This window comes from Macaca mulatta, chromosome 3, assembly GCF_049350105.2.
Source record: "Macaca mulatta isolate MMU2019108-1 chromosome 3, T2T-MMU8v2.0, whole genome shotgun sequence".
Classification (NCBI taxonomy): Eukaryota; Metazoa; Chordata; class Mammalia; order Primates; family Cercopithecidae; genus Macaca; species Macaca mulatta.
The window spans coordinates 114,328,910-114,346,383 of NC_133408.1; the positions used below are offsets into that span (position 1 = coordinate 114,328,910).

At 36.6% G+C, this 17,474-nt stretch overlaps 1 protein-coding gene across 6 annotated transcripts in view; it reads left to right on the plus strand.

Annotated features, from left to right (window-relative positions):
- Positions 1 to 17,474, plus strand: part of ETV1 (ETS variant transcription factor 1) — a 102,778-nt gene that overhangs the window by 35,956 nt on the left and 49,348 nt on the right. For all 6 annotated transcript variants that reach the window (XM_077997006.1, XM_077997004.1, XM_077997007.1 and 3 more), the window contains one exon: positions 14,862 to 14,991. In XM_077997006.1, the coding sequence (XP_077853132.1) occupies positions 14,862 to 14,991 (130 nt within the window). The remainder of the gene's footprint in view (positions 1 to 14,861; positions 14,992 to 17,474) is intronic.

Consider the following 17,474-nt stretch of genomic DNA (forward strand, 5'->3'; position numbering starts at 1 on the left):
CAAAGTGATGACAGGCATATTAGTATTTTGTAGTCTTCTATGGCAATGCAATATTATCTTAATTTTGTTTCGTATGTTACTATGGTGCATAGATACAATAACTAATATAAAATCTTAAGGTGAGCTCCTGTGTTTGTGATTTAATAAAAAAGGAAAATTAAAGATCACATTTATCATTTATTTCTGAATAAGTTATCTTTAGATGCTACATCTTCATCGACTATTGTCTGTTATGATCTGCTTTCTTTTTTGTAACACTGGATTTCAAGGAATATATTTACCACTTTATTCTAAACTATTTGTTAGAGATCTACACAGATAGCCTACAGAGGATAGCACTATGGAATCTGTTCTGGCATCCTGGTGGAGGTGTGGGGGATGCAGGGTAGAAGGAAGCCCACCTTTTTTTTTTTTTCTTTTCTTTTCTTTTTTTTTCGTGTTTTTATGGTAAGAACCTGTCTTCATAGTCACTCAGTAGCCAGGACAAAGCACCTTTGGTGTCTGCACATTCTGCAGGCCCATCTGCCGTAGCATTCCTCAGTACTTCATCCTGGCCTGAGAAACACCAGGAAGTGTTGGGATCTTTCAGCCCCTACTCAGCTATGAATAATAACAAATACTTCCCAGTCTCTTCTAAATACATATTGTCCATTCTTTGAAAACAATTACGGAATTGCTAGGCAGAGAAGAGATTTTTATTTTTGGAGATGTGCAGGGCTTAAAGAGTGTCCCTATTGCAGCAAAGTGGGACAATTTCTGTAGAAGAGGTGTTTTCAATATTCATAAAGGTCATAATTAGGTAATTTATTAAGTATACCAAATTTTGAGAGGTGTGGATTTGGATGGATATCTTGATTCAGGCATTTCATTTCAATTTATTAGATCAGTTTCTCAAATAGCTGCAGCTTGTTCAGGTTTTATTCCTGCCAGTTGGATATGAAGTACTGTATGTTTGGGCTCCCTGTACAGAATTTGTTTCCAAAAAAATAGTGTCGTGCTGCTTTCCATCTACTGGACCAGTAGGGGTAGGAAGATCTGATTTGAAGCCAGTGCAAAATGCAAAACTGATTAGATTTGGATTGTTCATACATTAGGCCTTCCTTTCCCTGTTCTTATCCTTTTTCCAGATGGAAGAACCAGTTTCCTCCCAGGGCACTTTCTCCTGGCAATTAGACTGTGAAGACGAGAATCATTTAGTACCGCTACTGCTGAAGTACCATTATATTAAGTTTAGGCTTTAAAATTTAGAGGAATGAATCAACATATTCTGCATTTGGTCTCTTTATTTTTCAATTAATGATGCTTGTGATGCTTTTAAAATTAGGAATCTAACTTTGTCTTTCTATTCTGCCTTTTTAAAATTAATATAATAACATCTTACTTTCCCACATTTCCTACTAAAACGGGGTGGGGGGCGGGTGTCCCTGTAGTCAAATTTTAAAGCATCAAGTGTTTTAAAATGTTAACCATATTGCATGTACCTCTTTCTAATGTGCATTATGTACCCTCCTTCCCTTCTTAAATATAGTACTTATACCCAATGTTGCTTTTTCATGATGGTTAAGTGTTGTCATTATGAATGTTGGTTGCCACCCTTTGCTAAAATGCAGCAAATGCCCTCAGTTATTATTGTGGCTTGTAGAGCTCTGTGCCCTTATTAGTAAATGACTTTAGAATGTTATGCCCTTGGAATTCTTGTATCAGACCTTTGCCATTTTCCTTTTCTCTCTTACATCAGTAAGTAAGCAAGCACTTACACACAGGCACTACATTTTAGAACGATAAAAAAGATGATTTGGCCTAATGGCTTTAGTTTGCAGATTAGGAATAGAAGCCCAGGGAGGTTGCACAGTTATTCCATGATTATGCAGCTAGCTGGGCTAGGAGCCGGGTAGAGATGACTCGACTCCTAATCCAGTGTTCTTTCTACCAGGCCACACCTTTTGCTTTTCCTTCTGTCAGGATACCTTGTCCAAATTGACTTTTTCCATGTTTATTTATTTATTTTTGCTCTTAGTGTGTAGTTAACTGATAGAGAAATTGGAAACAAGATTAAATAGAAAAAGCAGTGAAGTAACATCTGATGGCTTGAAGCTCTGTTTCTACAAGTCAGTGTACATCCTTGACTCTGTTTGTCTTTTGTATAAGGAAGTAGTTGGACTAATACTAGTAGTAACAAACATTTACTGAGTACTTGCCACATGTCAGGTACTATTAAGTTCTCATATGTGTTACCTCATTAAATTCTTACACAGATCCCATGAGGAAGTTCTGTGGGATTTGTGACATTATAATATTTGATATTATAATTAATAATTTTTATATTACAATATTTGATATTACAAAAGGGGAAACTCAGTGACACAAAGGTTACCTAGCTCACCAGAGGTCCTTCGTTTAGTAAGTGGCAAAGCCAAGATTTAGTCTCCATGTTCGTAACCAGTCAGCTTTTATGTGACTGGATCATCTACATTTTCTCTTTTGGCTGTAACACTTGATGATTCTGGGTTTGAATAATAACACCAACAACTAACGTCACTAAGGACTCCAATATACACTTTTTATATAGTGGCTCCCTTAGTCCTACCAGCAACTCTATGAGGCAGGTGCTGTTATTATCCCATTTTATAGATGAGAAAATTGAAGTACAGAGAAGTTAAGTGGATTGCCCAGTCTTATAGTTAATAAGTGGCAGTGGCAAGATTTAGAACTAGGCAGATATAAGTGCCTGCTAGCTTTGCCACTATGTCTTATTGCCTGAGAGTAGGTCTTGAGTATTTAATCCATGGGTGTAACATGAGTTTTATAATATTTATTTTTGCTAATTAGAGATGATGTTTTGTGTGTGTGTGTGAGAGACAGCGAGAGAAAGAGAACATGCACATGCACATTTACTTGTAAACATGATGATTTCTTATATGTGTGTTAAATAGGGGGTAAGCAGGCAGATAAGTGAGTGAAGTGAACTTAGCACAAGTGGTGCAGGGAATGGGGTGGTGGGGACTGTGGCATATAGGAAAGCACAGGTCCTGGCCAAAGGGTCAGCTGACAGTGGCTCAGCCAACTCCTGACCTGTTTTTCAAGCAGAAAAGTGGACCCAGTGTTGCTGGATTGTGTGTGTGTGTGTGTGTGTGTGTGTGTGTGTGTGTGTGTGTGTGTGTATGTGTGTTCCTAGAGAGGCCAGCAGTTTGGATTTTTAAACCAGAAGAAGATTTTGAAGCTGATTTTTAAATAATCACAGTTAATTGAAGTTATTTGCAACCACTCTGAAAGAAAGAAATATTGGCAACCTCTGATTTAGATCATCAGGGCTGGGGGAAAGTGACCTTCTGGAAGTGAGACTTGGCCACATCTTGGTATCCCCACTACTTTTGGAAAAGATGAAAGATGGACCCCAATCCAGAATACTTATCCATTCTCTTCTATTAAGTTGTTATGGTATTGTGCAATGTAGAGACAGTTGAATTTTTAAGTTTGCTTTTGAGAAACAGCTGCCTTGTGAGGTTGCAGCATTCATCCAAAGTCCCCCAATCTGTAGAGTGAGGAATCCTGGCATCCGATTTCAGCTCTGTCCTCAGCACTAGTTTCCAAGTCTGTAGACACCTGATCCCTTCCAGGACTTTTTCAAACTGTATCTCCTTCATTTAGGTACACCCTGGCAAGACTACTCAGGGATCCCTGCAAGACAGTGTGAAGTTACTGTTAATGATAGGAGTTTGGGATCTCTCTCTCTCTCACACACACACTCACAAAAGTTTGATGCTTCCTTCTGTGAAATGAGTTCTGAGACTCAGCACTGGTTTTTGAACTGCCCAGGAAGATCCTTGCACGTGCTAAGGATCTACTTCAGGAAGCAAGGTGGGGGCATATTGATGACTGCTTCCTTTCCCCCATAAAGGTCGCTCCACTCTTACCTGTTTTACACATTGGGCTTCCACTTATGATTCCCTTAGTACAAAGGTCTCCGAAGCTAAAACAAACATTGACTCAATCCTGAAAACTTAATCATATCTAATGTCTGCTTCAATTTAAAAACCCTGATGTTCCTAAAAAGGGAGGAGAGTTCACATTACTTTTCCCCTGTGTTGCCAAAGTAACTTCTGGGAGCAAACTGGGTATCTGATCTCTGCAGACTGACGGTACTCCTTTAAAACTTGGTGGCATTGTTTTTTAATGGTTGCTCTCCTTAAAGAATATTATTTAAGAAAAAAACTCATATCAACTGGCTGTGCTATGGTCTAAATTCCTGTCTCGGAAATATTATAGGTGAATGTATTTCCAGATGCTGCAAATAATGGAAAATCATGAAAACTCGAATCAGGGTCCCTGTCCTTAAATGTGTTTCAGTTTGCATTTTGATAGCAGTTTAGAAATGTTATCGCTTGTTTTGTCACAGACATAATTCACATCTTTCTTCAGGCACTGTAAACAAGAGAAATGGTTTAATGGCCCCATAAAGGCACTCTGCTGATGGCTGAGATTAGGCCCTTTAGTAATGGATATTGGTGTGTGTATGTGTGAGTGGTATATGTACACGGTGGGGGTGGGGAGGACTTGGAAGAGGTAAATGTACTAGAAAGAATCTTTGAGAGCCTCAGATGCAGCTGAAAGTGCCTTCTGCTTCTGTGTGTCTTGGAAGATGGATTCACAAAGCATGTGACACCATTGTCTTTATTTATACTCAAGCCTTCCCCTTTGCTTCTGGAATTTAACTGAGCACTAATTGAGGTCATTGCGATCCATTTATTACCTGAAATTGAAGTCATATTAACTTAAAGTGAATGCTTTTCATCTACTGAGTGTATTCCTAACTACATATATTTGTATAAAAGGCTGTGTGCATTTTTCATGCCATGCTTGTATCTGGTCTTAAATAATCTAATTTATATATACCATTTACTTCCCCCCTCCCTTTTACAGAGATTTTTTTTTTTTTAGATCACTGCTATAGCCAAGTGAAAATTTTTTTTACAAGCACTTTAGTATCCACACTATGATTTGTTTTGACTTTTTCAGTTACATTTTTTAGACAGGTGCAAAAAATTCTCCATGTTATACATCATCACCCTGATCTAAGTAAATGCCTTGAAATTTCTCAAAGCACATAAATTTGTAGATTTTTAGTCTCAATTTTGTGTCATTTTTTAAATCAGCTATTTGTGTATATTGCTGTAAAATTGGCTACACAAGGCTCCACATTTTTGGTTTTGAGAGTCAGAGTAAACCAAGAGTTAAGAGATTAAAATTAAGTGTCCTTTGTTGACTAGTTGAGCTGTCTCTGTCACTAGCAGGTGTCACTTTCCATCCAGCCACTTTAGTGTTTTCCTTCTCCTTTTTCATTGTAGACTATATTCTGGAACAGGAATCAGCAAACTTTTCTCTGTAAAGAGTCAGATGGTAAATATTTCGGGCTTTGTGGGTCATATGGTTTCTGTTACAACTACTCCATTTGGCCATTGTAGCTCAAAGTAGCCCTAGACTAGACCAAAATGAATGGGTGGGAGAGTGTTCTACTAACGCTTCATTTACAAAAACAGGTGGAAGGCCGGATTTGGCCCATGGGCTGTAATTTGCCAACCTCTGTTCTAGAACAGCATACAGAAGACTATTCTAAAACATAATTTTTGAACAGACCAGAAATCGCAACCTCAAAATAAAGAGACTGTCTTCAAGGCTCTTCCTCCAAAACTATAGATTTTATTTCTGTTTAGAGAAGAATTAAAAATGTGATGTGTTTTTCTTCCCAGGGTAATTGTTTGCTACTCACAGAAACTGCTACCCTATTTCACTCTTATGACAAGAGTTGGGAGGAAAGCAGAGTGAAAGGTCACAGCCAAGACAACTTATCACTGTATTTACTTTCGCTGTCCACATATAGAAGGAGACCTTTCCATCATTGTGACATTTTGGCTATCAGAGTATAGGGGAAGCTTCAAATGTTGAATAGCAACATTCTTCCTTCAGTGGAATACGAGTGGTGTGAATTTTTAAATGCCTTTGGTCACAGTAATAAATTGAAAGAAGGCAGATTGCCTGAAAGCAAACATGAATACTCTGAGAAGCGTTTTTATTTGGATACAAATGCCAAGAATATAGTACTAAGGTCATACATACAGATACATGTATCAGACACACATGAATTAGTCATACTTAAAGAATACTGCCTAATATTTTTATTAGGGAATATTTAAAACACCAAATAAAGCTCTAATTGGACTTCTATGAGCTCTTGATAATAAGGACTATGTCTCACTATTTATCTTCATTCCATAGCTCCGCATTCCTTCACCCTCTCAGGACCTGCCATAGTGTCTGGGGCATGGTAGATGAATTAACGAATGAATTAATGAATTAGTTGCTGAAGAAATGAATGAATAAAAATCTCGTATAATGTGATAGTAGTGCTCATGCATGAAGGAAATAATGAGTGTGTGTGTATAAATAAATTTGAATTATATACTCAAGAGTTCAACAGTTACAATCTTAAGATTGAGCCCAGGACTCTAATTTATTTATTTATTTACTTATTTTGAGTCGGAGTCTCCTCTGTCACTCAGCCTGGAGTGCAGTGGCACAGCTCACTGCAAGCTCCGCCTCCTGGGTTCATGCCATTCTCCTGCCTCAGCCTCCCGAGTAGCTGGGACTACAGGTGCCCGCCATCGCACCCAGCTAATTTTTTGTGTCTTTAGTAGAGATGGGGTTTCACTGTGTTAGCCAGGATGGTCTCGATTTCCTGACCTCGTGATCTGCCCTTCTCGGCTTCCCAAAGTGCTGGGATTACAGGTGTGAGCCACCGTGCCCAACCAGGGCTCTAATTCTTAATGTGCTATGATTTAGTGTTAGATCTTTAGTCAGACATGGTCTTAGCTTCTTTGTGCCTTTTAAAAAGATCTGTTAAATGGGAATGATTATATATGTTCTTGTCTTAAATGATGAGAATCAAATAGAGTATGGGACAATTCTTTGAAAGTGGTTAAATGTTATGTGTGTTTGAGTGGTTTTTTTTTTTTTTTTTTTTTCTGTATAGCTAATGTTTTCTATTAGGATTACAATTAGTGTTTTCTATTAGGATTCCAAACTCAATCAGAGTTTGTTAACACTTAAGTTAAATATATTATCTTTGTTAAATTTACAAGACATCGTCTTTACTGTAAAAATATAAACAAAAACGTACATGAATCATAGATTTCATTGTTCATTCTCTGGATTTACATTAACCAGTCAGTTGTAACAAACATTATCTGTTTTCAATGTAAGGATACAAATAATGCCCCAATCTTATGATTGTTTGGGAAATTATTCTCCTATGAGCAAATTTTAAATTCATATTCTCAGCAAGGTGTAGTGGCTCATGCCTATAATCCCAGCACTTTGGGAGGCTGAAGTGGTCAGGAGTTTGAGACCAGCCTGGCCAACATGGTGAAACCCCGTCTCTATTAAAAATGCAAAAAAATTAGCTGAGCATGGTGACACACACCTGTAATCCCAGCTACTTGGGAGGCTGAGGCAGGAGAATCACTTGAACCCTCGAGTCGGAGGTTGCAGTGAGCTGAGATCGTGCCACTGCACTCCAGCCTGGGAGACAGAGCGAGACTCCATCTCAAAATAAATAAATGAATGAATAAATGAATAAAATAAGTAAATAAATACATATTCTCCACTTATATTTCAAGTGTTCAAATGTGATTTTACATTATGTATCTACCCTCAGCCAAAGATGTAGTTGTATACCAGCATTGTTGCTCTTAGAAAGCTAAGGGCATTTCTATGCTCTGGTAAAATAATAATGACAAGATTGTGTCCTCTTTCTAAAATATAGGTAGAAAAAATTGAAAGCAATGATGTGTCATAGTTCATAGTTCTAAATGAAAACAGTTACTAATTAAGCAAAAACTTCATGAGGAATCCCATAACCCCAAGTAAACTTCCGAATTAAGAAGTGGTTAAGTTTATTTTGGAAGTGCATTTTTTAAAGTCTTGGTATTTTGGAGCTCTTAAATTTAACCATTAGAAGAACTCAAGTGATCATTAGTCAGCCTTAAGATGTGGTTTTAAAGGTCAAGCTTCCATCAAAGAAAAAATGCAAGACACATCTCTTGAGCGTTCTTTCTGCCTTTCCTCCCAAAAATTTGATTGTCCGGAGGAGTTGTGGATCATAAAAGTTTCCATGGAAAATGTGTTTGAAGAATGCCAGAGGAAGACTGCAGATTTTCTAGATAAATTATCTGACCTGTCTGAAGTCAGGGATAAAAACTATAATATCATTTTGAACCACCACTTTGCAAATGAAGTGAAGGAGTTAACTCACTTGATTTGGTGCACTTGAAGAAGGAAAGATTCACTTTAATTAAAACTACAAACAATGCAGATGCCTGTAACTCTGTTCCAGACCCAGCAAGGATGGTACTGCAAGAGAAATGAAAAGTACCTAGCAGCCTCAGCAGCAGGCTGGAGCCGTGTTCAACGAAAGTAATTTAATTAGTGTTGATCATGACTCCAGATGATGGTGATTTGATAAGGAATAATTTAGTACTTAACAGCCTTTTACATGCACCAACTCCATGTGGGAAGGTAAAGCAAATTGCACAAAATGAATGTGCTGCTTTTGCTTGTGCCTGTGCCAATGAACTGGAAAACCGCCTGTTAGCAGACTCAGATTCTCAGCCCTGTGATGAAATACCCAACACGTTTTCAACTCAGCCCTCTCTGATGGGAGTCTCTAAACTACTCTTATTTAAGAATAAATAAGAGAAGTCATTTTTGTGACACAGAATATCCAGGAAGCAGGAAAGTTAAAATGAGGAAAATAATGTAGCCTACGGCTTTTGTGCTGTAAGTTGAAGATTTTTAGGTTGGCTTTCTCTTTTTTCCTCACATGCAGCAATTCAAAAAAAAAAAATTCTTGCCAACTCAGATTCATTGGATTACTTATTTGGCTTATGATTAGAAAAAAAAAAAAAATCAGTTTCAAGGGCCCATAGTGACTGAGGCCCACATAGGTTGAACCTGTTATGGAGAGAGCTAGGTATCCCAAAACTGCTGGAGTGGGAGAACTTGTAAGAATCCTTGAGTGTTGGCATCTAAGGAAAAGGAAGATGTTACCGGATTTAAAAAAAAAAAAAAAACTCTTTTCAACTACTGGACCTATTTGAATGCAGCATACATCAGAACACAGTGGATTCAAATTTGCCCAATTATGAGCAATCACCTAGAAAGTTTTATAAGATTCAGAATCCTGATACAACCCAGTTCTAATGAATGGAATTTCTGGGAGTGGTGTATTAGTTTTCCCGGGCTGCTGTAACAAAGTATCACAAACTGGGTTGCTTTGTGAAATTTGTTGTTTCAAAGTTCTGGAGGCTGGGAATCCAAGATGAAGGCTGTCAGCAGGACTTGGAGGGCTGTGAGAGAGAATCTATTCCCTGCCTCTTCCTAGCTTCTGGTAGTTTCCTGGGAACCTCTGGCATTCCTTGGCTTGTAGAGGCCTCACTCTTACCTGTGCCCTCGTTTTCATGTAGCAGTCTCCCTGTGTGCATGTCTCTTTAACCAGATTCTCCCTTTTATAAAGATACTAGTCACATTGGATTAGTGCTCACCTTAATGACCTTATGTTAATTTAATCTTCCAAATAAGAGATTCTGGTGTTGAAATTTCAACATGTAAATTCTGAGGAGACACAATCCAACCAATAACCAATGGGGTTTGAGAATCTGTGTTTCTCCAGCAGCTCCCTAGATAATTTGATGATGTGCCAGATTTGGGGATCCTGTGTTCAGGGAGCAGCTCACCTCTGATAACCCTTTGAGAATCCTTACGCCCTGCAGTAGTAGACTGAATGTTTGTGTCCCTCTCTCACTGCCCCCGCCCCAGCAAATTCAGATATTGAAACTGACTCCCCAGTGTGATGGTATTTGGAGGTGAGGACTTCAGGAAGTGATTAGGTCATGAAGATGGAGCCAATGGGATTAGTGCCCCTATTCCCTTACTAAAGAGATCCCAGGGAGCTCACTTGTGATTTCTGCTATGTGAAGTTGCAACGAGAAGATGACTATCTGTGAACCAGGAAGTGAGCTTTCACCAAACGCTGAATCTGCTGGTGACTTGATGCTGGATTTCCCAGCTTCCAGAGCTGGCAGCAATAAATACCTGTTGTTTATAAATCATACAGTCTATGGTATTTTTGTTACAGCAGCCTAAACAGATTAAGACACGCCCCTTCTTCTGAGGTCACTTCAGGAAACTCACTGGGCCAATCTGAAAGTAGTAGAGCACCAAATAGCATTTCCACTAGCATGGATCATGCCTTTTGCTTCTAGGTCCGTACTAAGGGATATTTTGATAGAAGGCTGTTGTCATGCTAGCAGCCATTCATGATGGTGCGGAAAACATGCCATTCCTCCCCACCCTCCATTCCCTACCCATCTGGAATAATCTCTCCTGTGAAGTTGAAGCGCATTTTCAGATGTCTCAGCTGCGTCAAAAAGTCAGACATGTTCAAATAACTTAATTAGTGTAGCTTTGATTAATGTCCCTCAGAGTTTTTTAAACTTTATATGGATATACATTCATTATAATGCAAAAATCTGAAGTGTATATTTTGATGAATTTTACATGTGTATATATCCACATAACCACCACCCAGAGCAAGATATAAAATGTTTCTAGCAAGATGTATTTCCATAACTTCGTACCTGTGAGATCATCTGTGTTTTTGCATGTAACTTGTCCCTTTTTATTCCTGTATAGTATTCATTCCACTGTATGCTTATGCCATGATTTATTTATCCATTTGCCCATTGGTGAATATTTGAGTTTTTCCAGTTTTTGCTGTCATGATTAAAGCTTCTTTGAACATTCTCAAACATGTCTTTTGGTGAACATATGCACTCCTTTTTCTTGGATATATACCTAAGGGTGTATTATTGGATCATAGAGTAGATTTCTGTTGACCTAGTAGATATTTCCAGAAAGTTTTCCAAAGTGCTTGTTATACTAATCCATACTCTCAGCAGCTTGTGTAAAAGTTCCCATTGCTTCTTCACCAAAACTTCGTAATGTCTATCTTTTGCAGGTTAGTCATTCTGGTGATATCTATATCTATCTGATACAATTATATAGTGATAATCTCATGTGAATTATTTTGCAGTTTTCTGAAGAATAGAGATTTTAAATACCTTTGCATATATTTTATTGTTATTCCCATTTGTTTTGCTGTCTGGATATCCTCTTTTGTGAACTGCCTGCCTGTTTCAAGACTTTCTGCCAATTTTTTAAATGGGGAATTTGTCTTATCTTACTGATATGTTGCAATTCTTATTTTCTTAAATATGAGTTCTTTGTCAGATCTTTCTACTTAAAACATCTTATAGCTTGTGACTTACTTTCCTTTTTTTTTTAATAGTGTCTTTTGAAAAGTGTTTTTGATTTCAATGAAGCCTAATTTGCTGATATTTTTTCTTTTATGGTTAGTGCTTTTTGTGTCCTGTTTATAAATATTTTCCTACTTGATGGTACTCAAGACTTAAAATATAGTAATATTAAACATTATAGTCTCCAATATGGCTGACATTTTGATAAATATGATAAACTTTACATCATACTGCATGCATATTTATTAGCTATAGAGGTCATCAATTTTTAGTCATATAAATTTGATCTAATCTCTCAGGTACAATATGATTTGTTACTTGAATTCCTTGTATGTTGCTACTGCTTTTTCTTATGAAAATGTAAAACCCAATACTTAATCTGAAGTGCTAAAACTTGGATGTATGCGTGTTCTCACTTATAAGTAGGAGCTGGATGATGAGAACACATGGACACAAAGGGGAAGAACAGACGCTGGGGGCTACTTGAGGATGGAGGGTGGGAAGACGAAGAGGATCAGAAAAAAATAACTACTGGGTCCTAGGCTTAGTATCTGGGTGATAAAATAATCTGTACAACAAACTCCCATGACACGAGCTTACCTATATAATAAACCTGCACATGTATCCCTGAACCTAAAATTAAAGTTAAAAAGCAAAACAAAACTTGGGAATACACGTTTTGCTAAATATGTTCAAAGATGTAATAAATAATAGAAAACCATTTGTTTAAAAAAAAAAGAAATGCATGGTTAATGTATTACAAAGGTGTGTCATTTAGTATTTGTTATTCTAAGATGTCATGTACACACACACAACATGCAGATATACACTGGGAGAAAATTTTCTTATAGAGTACTACTTTATTTGTTTGTTTGCTTATTTATTTATTTGAGACAGAGTCTCACTCTGTCACCTAGGCTGGAGTACAGTGGCACGATCTTGGCAACCTCTGCCTCATGGGTTCAAGTGATTCTCGTGCCCCAGCCTCCTGAGTAGCTGTAATTATAGGTGTACACCACCATGCCTGGCTAATTTTTGTATTTTTAGTGGAGATGGAGTTTCACCATGTTGACAAGGCTGGTCTCAAACTCTTGGACTCAAGTGATCTCCCCACATTGACCTCCCAAAGAGCTGGGATTACAGGTGTGACCCACCGTACTGGGCCTAGAACACTACTTTAAATTCTTCGTGGGTTTTCTTTTCACATTTAAAAAATGTTTACCCAGGAAATTGAGGACACATAGACAAATGTGAAGAGAATAATGTTAATTCCCTCCTGCCCTTCAATTGGCTTTTACCATTTATCCACATTTTTCTAATCTTATTCATCACTTTCCTCATAAATAATTATTTTTTCTAGAGTATTTTAAAGAAAATTCTGGATATTTTATCTGTAAATATTTTATGAACCTCTAAAATTAAAACTTTTAAAATATAGCTACTGTGCCATTATCACATTCAACAAAATTAACAATGATTTATTAAATTCTCTAATAACTAGTCTATACTAAAATGTCTTATTTATTGTAGAGTTGTCTTTTTATAGTTGGCTTGTTCAAATCAGAATTCGAACAAGTCCTCATAATTGATTCTTGAGGTCCTTAAGCCTCTTCTGTCAGAAGAATTAGAGCTTTCTGACTTGGTAAAGTTAATGCACATGAGTATTCTTGACATACGGAGATATACAAAATTTCTCTTTTGTTTTTCTTTTTACTTTGAATAGGCATACTAAACATGTATGCACACACACACAAACAACATTAAAAAATGCTTTGAAATTGTATACCTAGGGTAATTATTTTATTATTATGTGTTAAGTTTCTCTTAGATCACTTAAGTAAAGTTTACCTATTTGGCAAATTTATTTTCTAGAATATTTCAGATGACTCTTAATTGCCATTGAACAGTTGTATCAAAATTATATGCATATAAAACAAATAGTATTTGTTTTCCTGAAGCTTGGTAGTTTGTGATATCAAATTTTTATATTAAAAATTATATATACCATTCAAGCTAATGCAAGTTTGTAATTCTGTAATGGTATAATTAGATTGAATGACAAATGACATCATAAACCACAAAATTCCTCTTGTCATATCTTTCTTTTTGGAATGCGGACTTAACATACGGTGTTTTAATTTCAGTTTGTATAAGAGTTAGAATAAATCTCCACAGCATGTGTCTCTGTTACATTTATCCCTTGACTATTCATACCTGTGGATATTATACGTAAATTACAAAATCTATTCTTACGACTATTTTTTCCTTTTTTAAACCAATTTCCCATTTATACCAAAAATTTAATTACTCTGATAAGATTTCTAATAGGCATTTCTTCAGTTTCATATTGAAGAATAAAAAATATATAGCTTTTTTTTTTTTTTTTTTGAGATGGAGTCTCACTCTGTTGCCCAGGCTGGAATGCAATGGTATGACCTCGGCTCACTGCAACCTCCCCTTCTGGGTTCAAGCAATTCTCCTGTCTCAGCCTCCCAAGTAGCTGGGATTACAAGCACCTGCCATCATACCCGGCTAATTTTTGTATTTTTGTACAGACAGGGTTTCACCATGTTGCTCAGGTTGGTCTTGAACTCCTGACCTCAGGTGATCCACTTGCCTTAGCCTCCCAAAGTGTTGGGATTACCTATGTGAGCCACAGCGCCCAGCCTATAGCATGTTTTTTAATTATTGGATTTAAAACTGTGATTCCCTCCCCATATACATATTTTTTAAGTTTTCATATTTTGTGATGTAGCTTTGTATGTTATTAAACATAAATGCATATAAGCATTTATATGCTTTAAGTCACAGTAAAAAGGTGAAAACATCATTTCATATAGAATAATTGTTTCATGGTAGATTACATGTGACAAACAACATTTACATATTTCTCAGATTTCATCTTCACAGTTCTGTTAATTAGATAGGCAGATACTTAATCTCTATTTTATAGATGAGAACTGGCCTCAAAGATGTTGACTTTTTGCCCAAAGTAATATCAGTCACTTCTGGACCTGCGCCTGGATTTTCTTTGTCCTAGTCTAGTTGTCATTTCATTAAACTATTATTATTGATGCAGTTGATATATTTTACTTTCAATAATGCTTAAAATTGTATTTTGGTCTTTAGTTGATTCTTGGCTAATCAGTTGTAATTTTTCTGCTTTAGTCATTGTAAACCTTTCTGATATGTTTTCAAAATGTACTTTCTTGAAACTGAGCTTCTAGCATTGTTAATATCAGTTAAGAAAACTACAAGTGACTCAAGTAATGAGAGAAAATTCAAGCATGCATTTTGTTACACAATAAAGGCAGAAAAGGAGTATACGAAGATTTTCTGAAATCTTCTGCTACTGAAATTCATCAAATGTGATTTTTCTTACATATATAATATGAGATGTGAATGATTTTCAACAAGAGAAGTAGAACACATTAATCTCCATAATTCCTAACAGCATTTAATTTTTGTGGGTATTTTGTTCTTTTTTTCTAGTGGCTTTTCATGGCCTACCCCTGAAAATCAAGAAAGAACCCCACAGTCCGTGTTCAGAAATCGGCTCTGCCTGCAGTCAAGAACAGCCCTTTAAATTCAGCTATGGAGAAAAGTGCCTGTACAATGTCAGGTAAAGCCACCAGGTGTTTGTATATAAGATAGTGGTTCTTATTGAATCAAAAAGTCCAGAATAATATGAAATCTCAAGTCATATTTTATGAGTTACATCTTTAATATATAACAAGCTAATTAGGTAATGCATTTAGCAGAATTCTAAAGAACCATTTACCATCCAAACACACACTTTGGATTCATTTTAAAGCAATAATTTTTATCCAGATCATTAGTTGCTTTTCTACTGTAGGGATGCATCTTGGGTTTGAAAAAGGAGTTTTACTTGGCACAAGCAACTTTTGAAAGTTCCCATTAGAATGAATGCATTATACACTTTAGATAGAGTTTGTAGAAAAAAAAAAGATGAAACATTTGGCAGGTCTAAGCAGTACATTAGTTATCTGTCAGGTTTTGCAGATGATCTATAAGATGAGTTCATGGACAATTTGCAATAAAACTGGAATTTCATAAGACTTAGCAGAGGCTATTATCTATTCAAAAGCTGGTTGTTCTGATGATGATAATAAAGGGTGGTGCAATAAAAGTACATTGTTCATTTGTTAGAAAATTTTATCACATATATGTTCATTAAAAACCCTTCAAAGTAAATTGCATGATGCTACTTTTCATATTGGCCTGTAATTGTATAAAGAAAAAGTTGGCTGTCTCTACTGAGTATTATCACTCTCAATTACAGTAGAAACTTAGTTCTTACAAGGAGTTTGGAAACTTACACAAATGATTCCAGATATTCGTACTGTTTTGTAAGTTATGTCAATTCAGATTCATCATACATTATGACTCAAAGGAGTCTTCTATTAAATATTTCCTCAGATATTTATTGCATACACTGTTTATGTCCAAGATATGTAAGAGTCTAGAAACATAGGCCATATATGGTGGCTCATGCCTGTAATCTCAGCACTTTGGGAGGCAGAGCTGGGCAGATGACCTGAGGTCGGGAGTTCGAGACCAACCTGACCAACCTGGAAAAGCCCCGTCTCTACTAAAAATACAAAATTAGCCGGGCATGGTGGCGCATGCTGTAATCTCAGCTACTCCAGAGGCTAAGGCAGGAGAACCGCTTGAACCCGGGAGGTGGAGGTTGTGGTGAGCAAAGATCGTGCCATTGCACTCTAGCCTGGGCAACAAGAGAGATAATCCATCTCAAAAATAAAAAAGAAACATAGACTTGTGCCATTATGGCAGCTGACCAATGCTCAGATATTTTTACCATTTGTTCTTGCAAACTTGTCTTTTATGTTTGCTTTTCTAAGAGGTTCACCAGAGCCCGAAATGATGAGCAGGCTCAATTGAAACTGCAAAGTTTAATAAAAAAGGTCTCTTGTAGAAGCTAACTATTAAAGCATACTGAGTTCAGATAAGACAGTATTGATCGATCTGAGTTTTATTTTATAGTTCAGTTTTGTTTTTGCATTTTTTTCTTACAAGTACTGTGTATCCACAACGTAATTATTTAACATATTGAGGAATTTCTAGTCAATGCCAGTTAGATATAGAATTGTCATTGCCTTTCAGCATTAATCAGAATTGTGATTGTGAAATCATCACTGTTTTATATGCCATATCTGACATCCATAAATCAATAATAAAGGAATTGCCTGAATATTTTGAGTTTCTTTTGGGGGATGAATAATCTCCACAGTGATATATGGTATATGCAATAAATTCTGGTACTTCCATCTCTATACAGAAAATATTATTGAGTACAGCATTTCATGGGGGAATAGTTTCTTTTTTTTCTTCATTCATGAGAATGAGTTAGGTTAACCATTTCACAAAAGAAGTGGGTTTTTCTTCAGAAATACTGGTAAAGAACATACGTGTAACCAAACATGCACTTCATTATATGAACATTGTTGACTTTGCTTTAAAGCAAGAGCGGGCTTGTGCAACATGTATTCTTTTACTCCTTGTAAAAGATTTTTGCAGATGGATATAATTCCGTTGCATTGATGGAGCAATAGAATAAATTATTACATAATTTAATTCAAAAAGAAATATTTCTTTCTAGTGTACTGATGATTGCTTTTTATTTTATTTTACTTATTTTTTTTTTTGAGACAGGGTCTCACTTGGTCAGCCAGGCTGGAGTGCAGTGGTGCGACCTGGGCTCACTGCAACCTCTGCCTCCCGGGTTCAAGTGATCCTCTCACCTCAGTCTTGTGAATATCTGAGCCTACAGCCATGTGTCACCACGCCCAGCTAATTTTTTGTATTTTTAGTAGAGACGGGGTTTCACCAAGTTGCTCAAGCTGGTCTTAAACTCCTGTGCTTAAGCGATCCTCCCACCTCAGCCTCCCAAAGTGCTGGGATCACGGGATCCCAGCAAAATGAAATACATCATTCTAACTTAGAAATGTCCGGTTTTAAAAAAAATTTAAGGAAATTTAGTTTTAGTAAAATATTTTATAGATGACATTAGTTAAATCACATTCCTGAAATTTACGCATAGGAAAGCAGTTTAAAATCGTAATA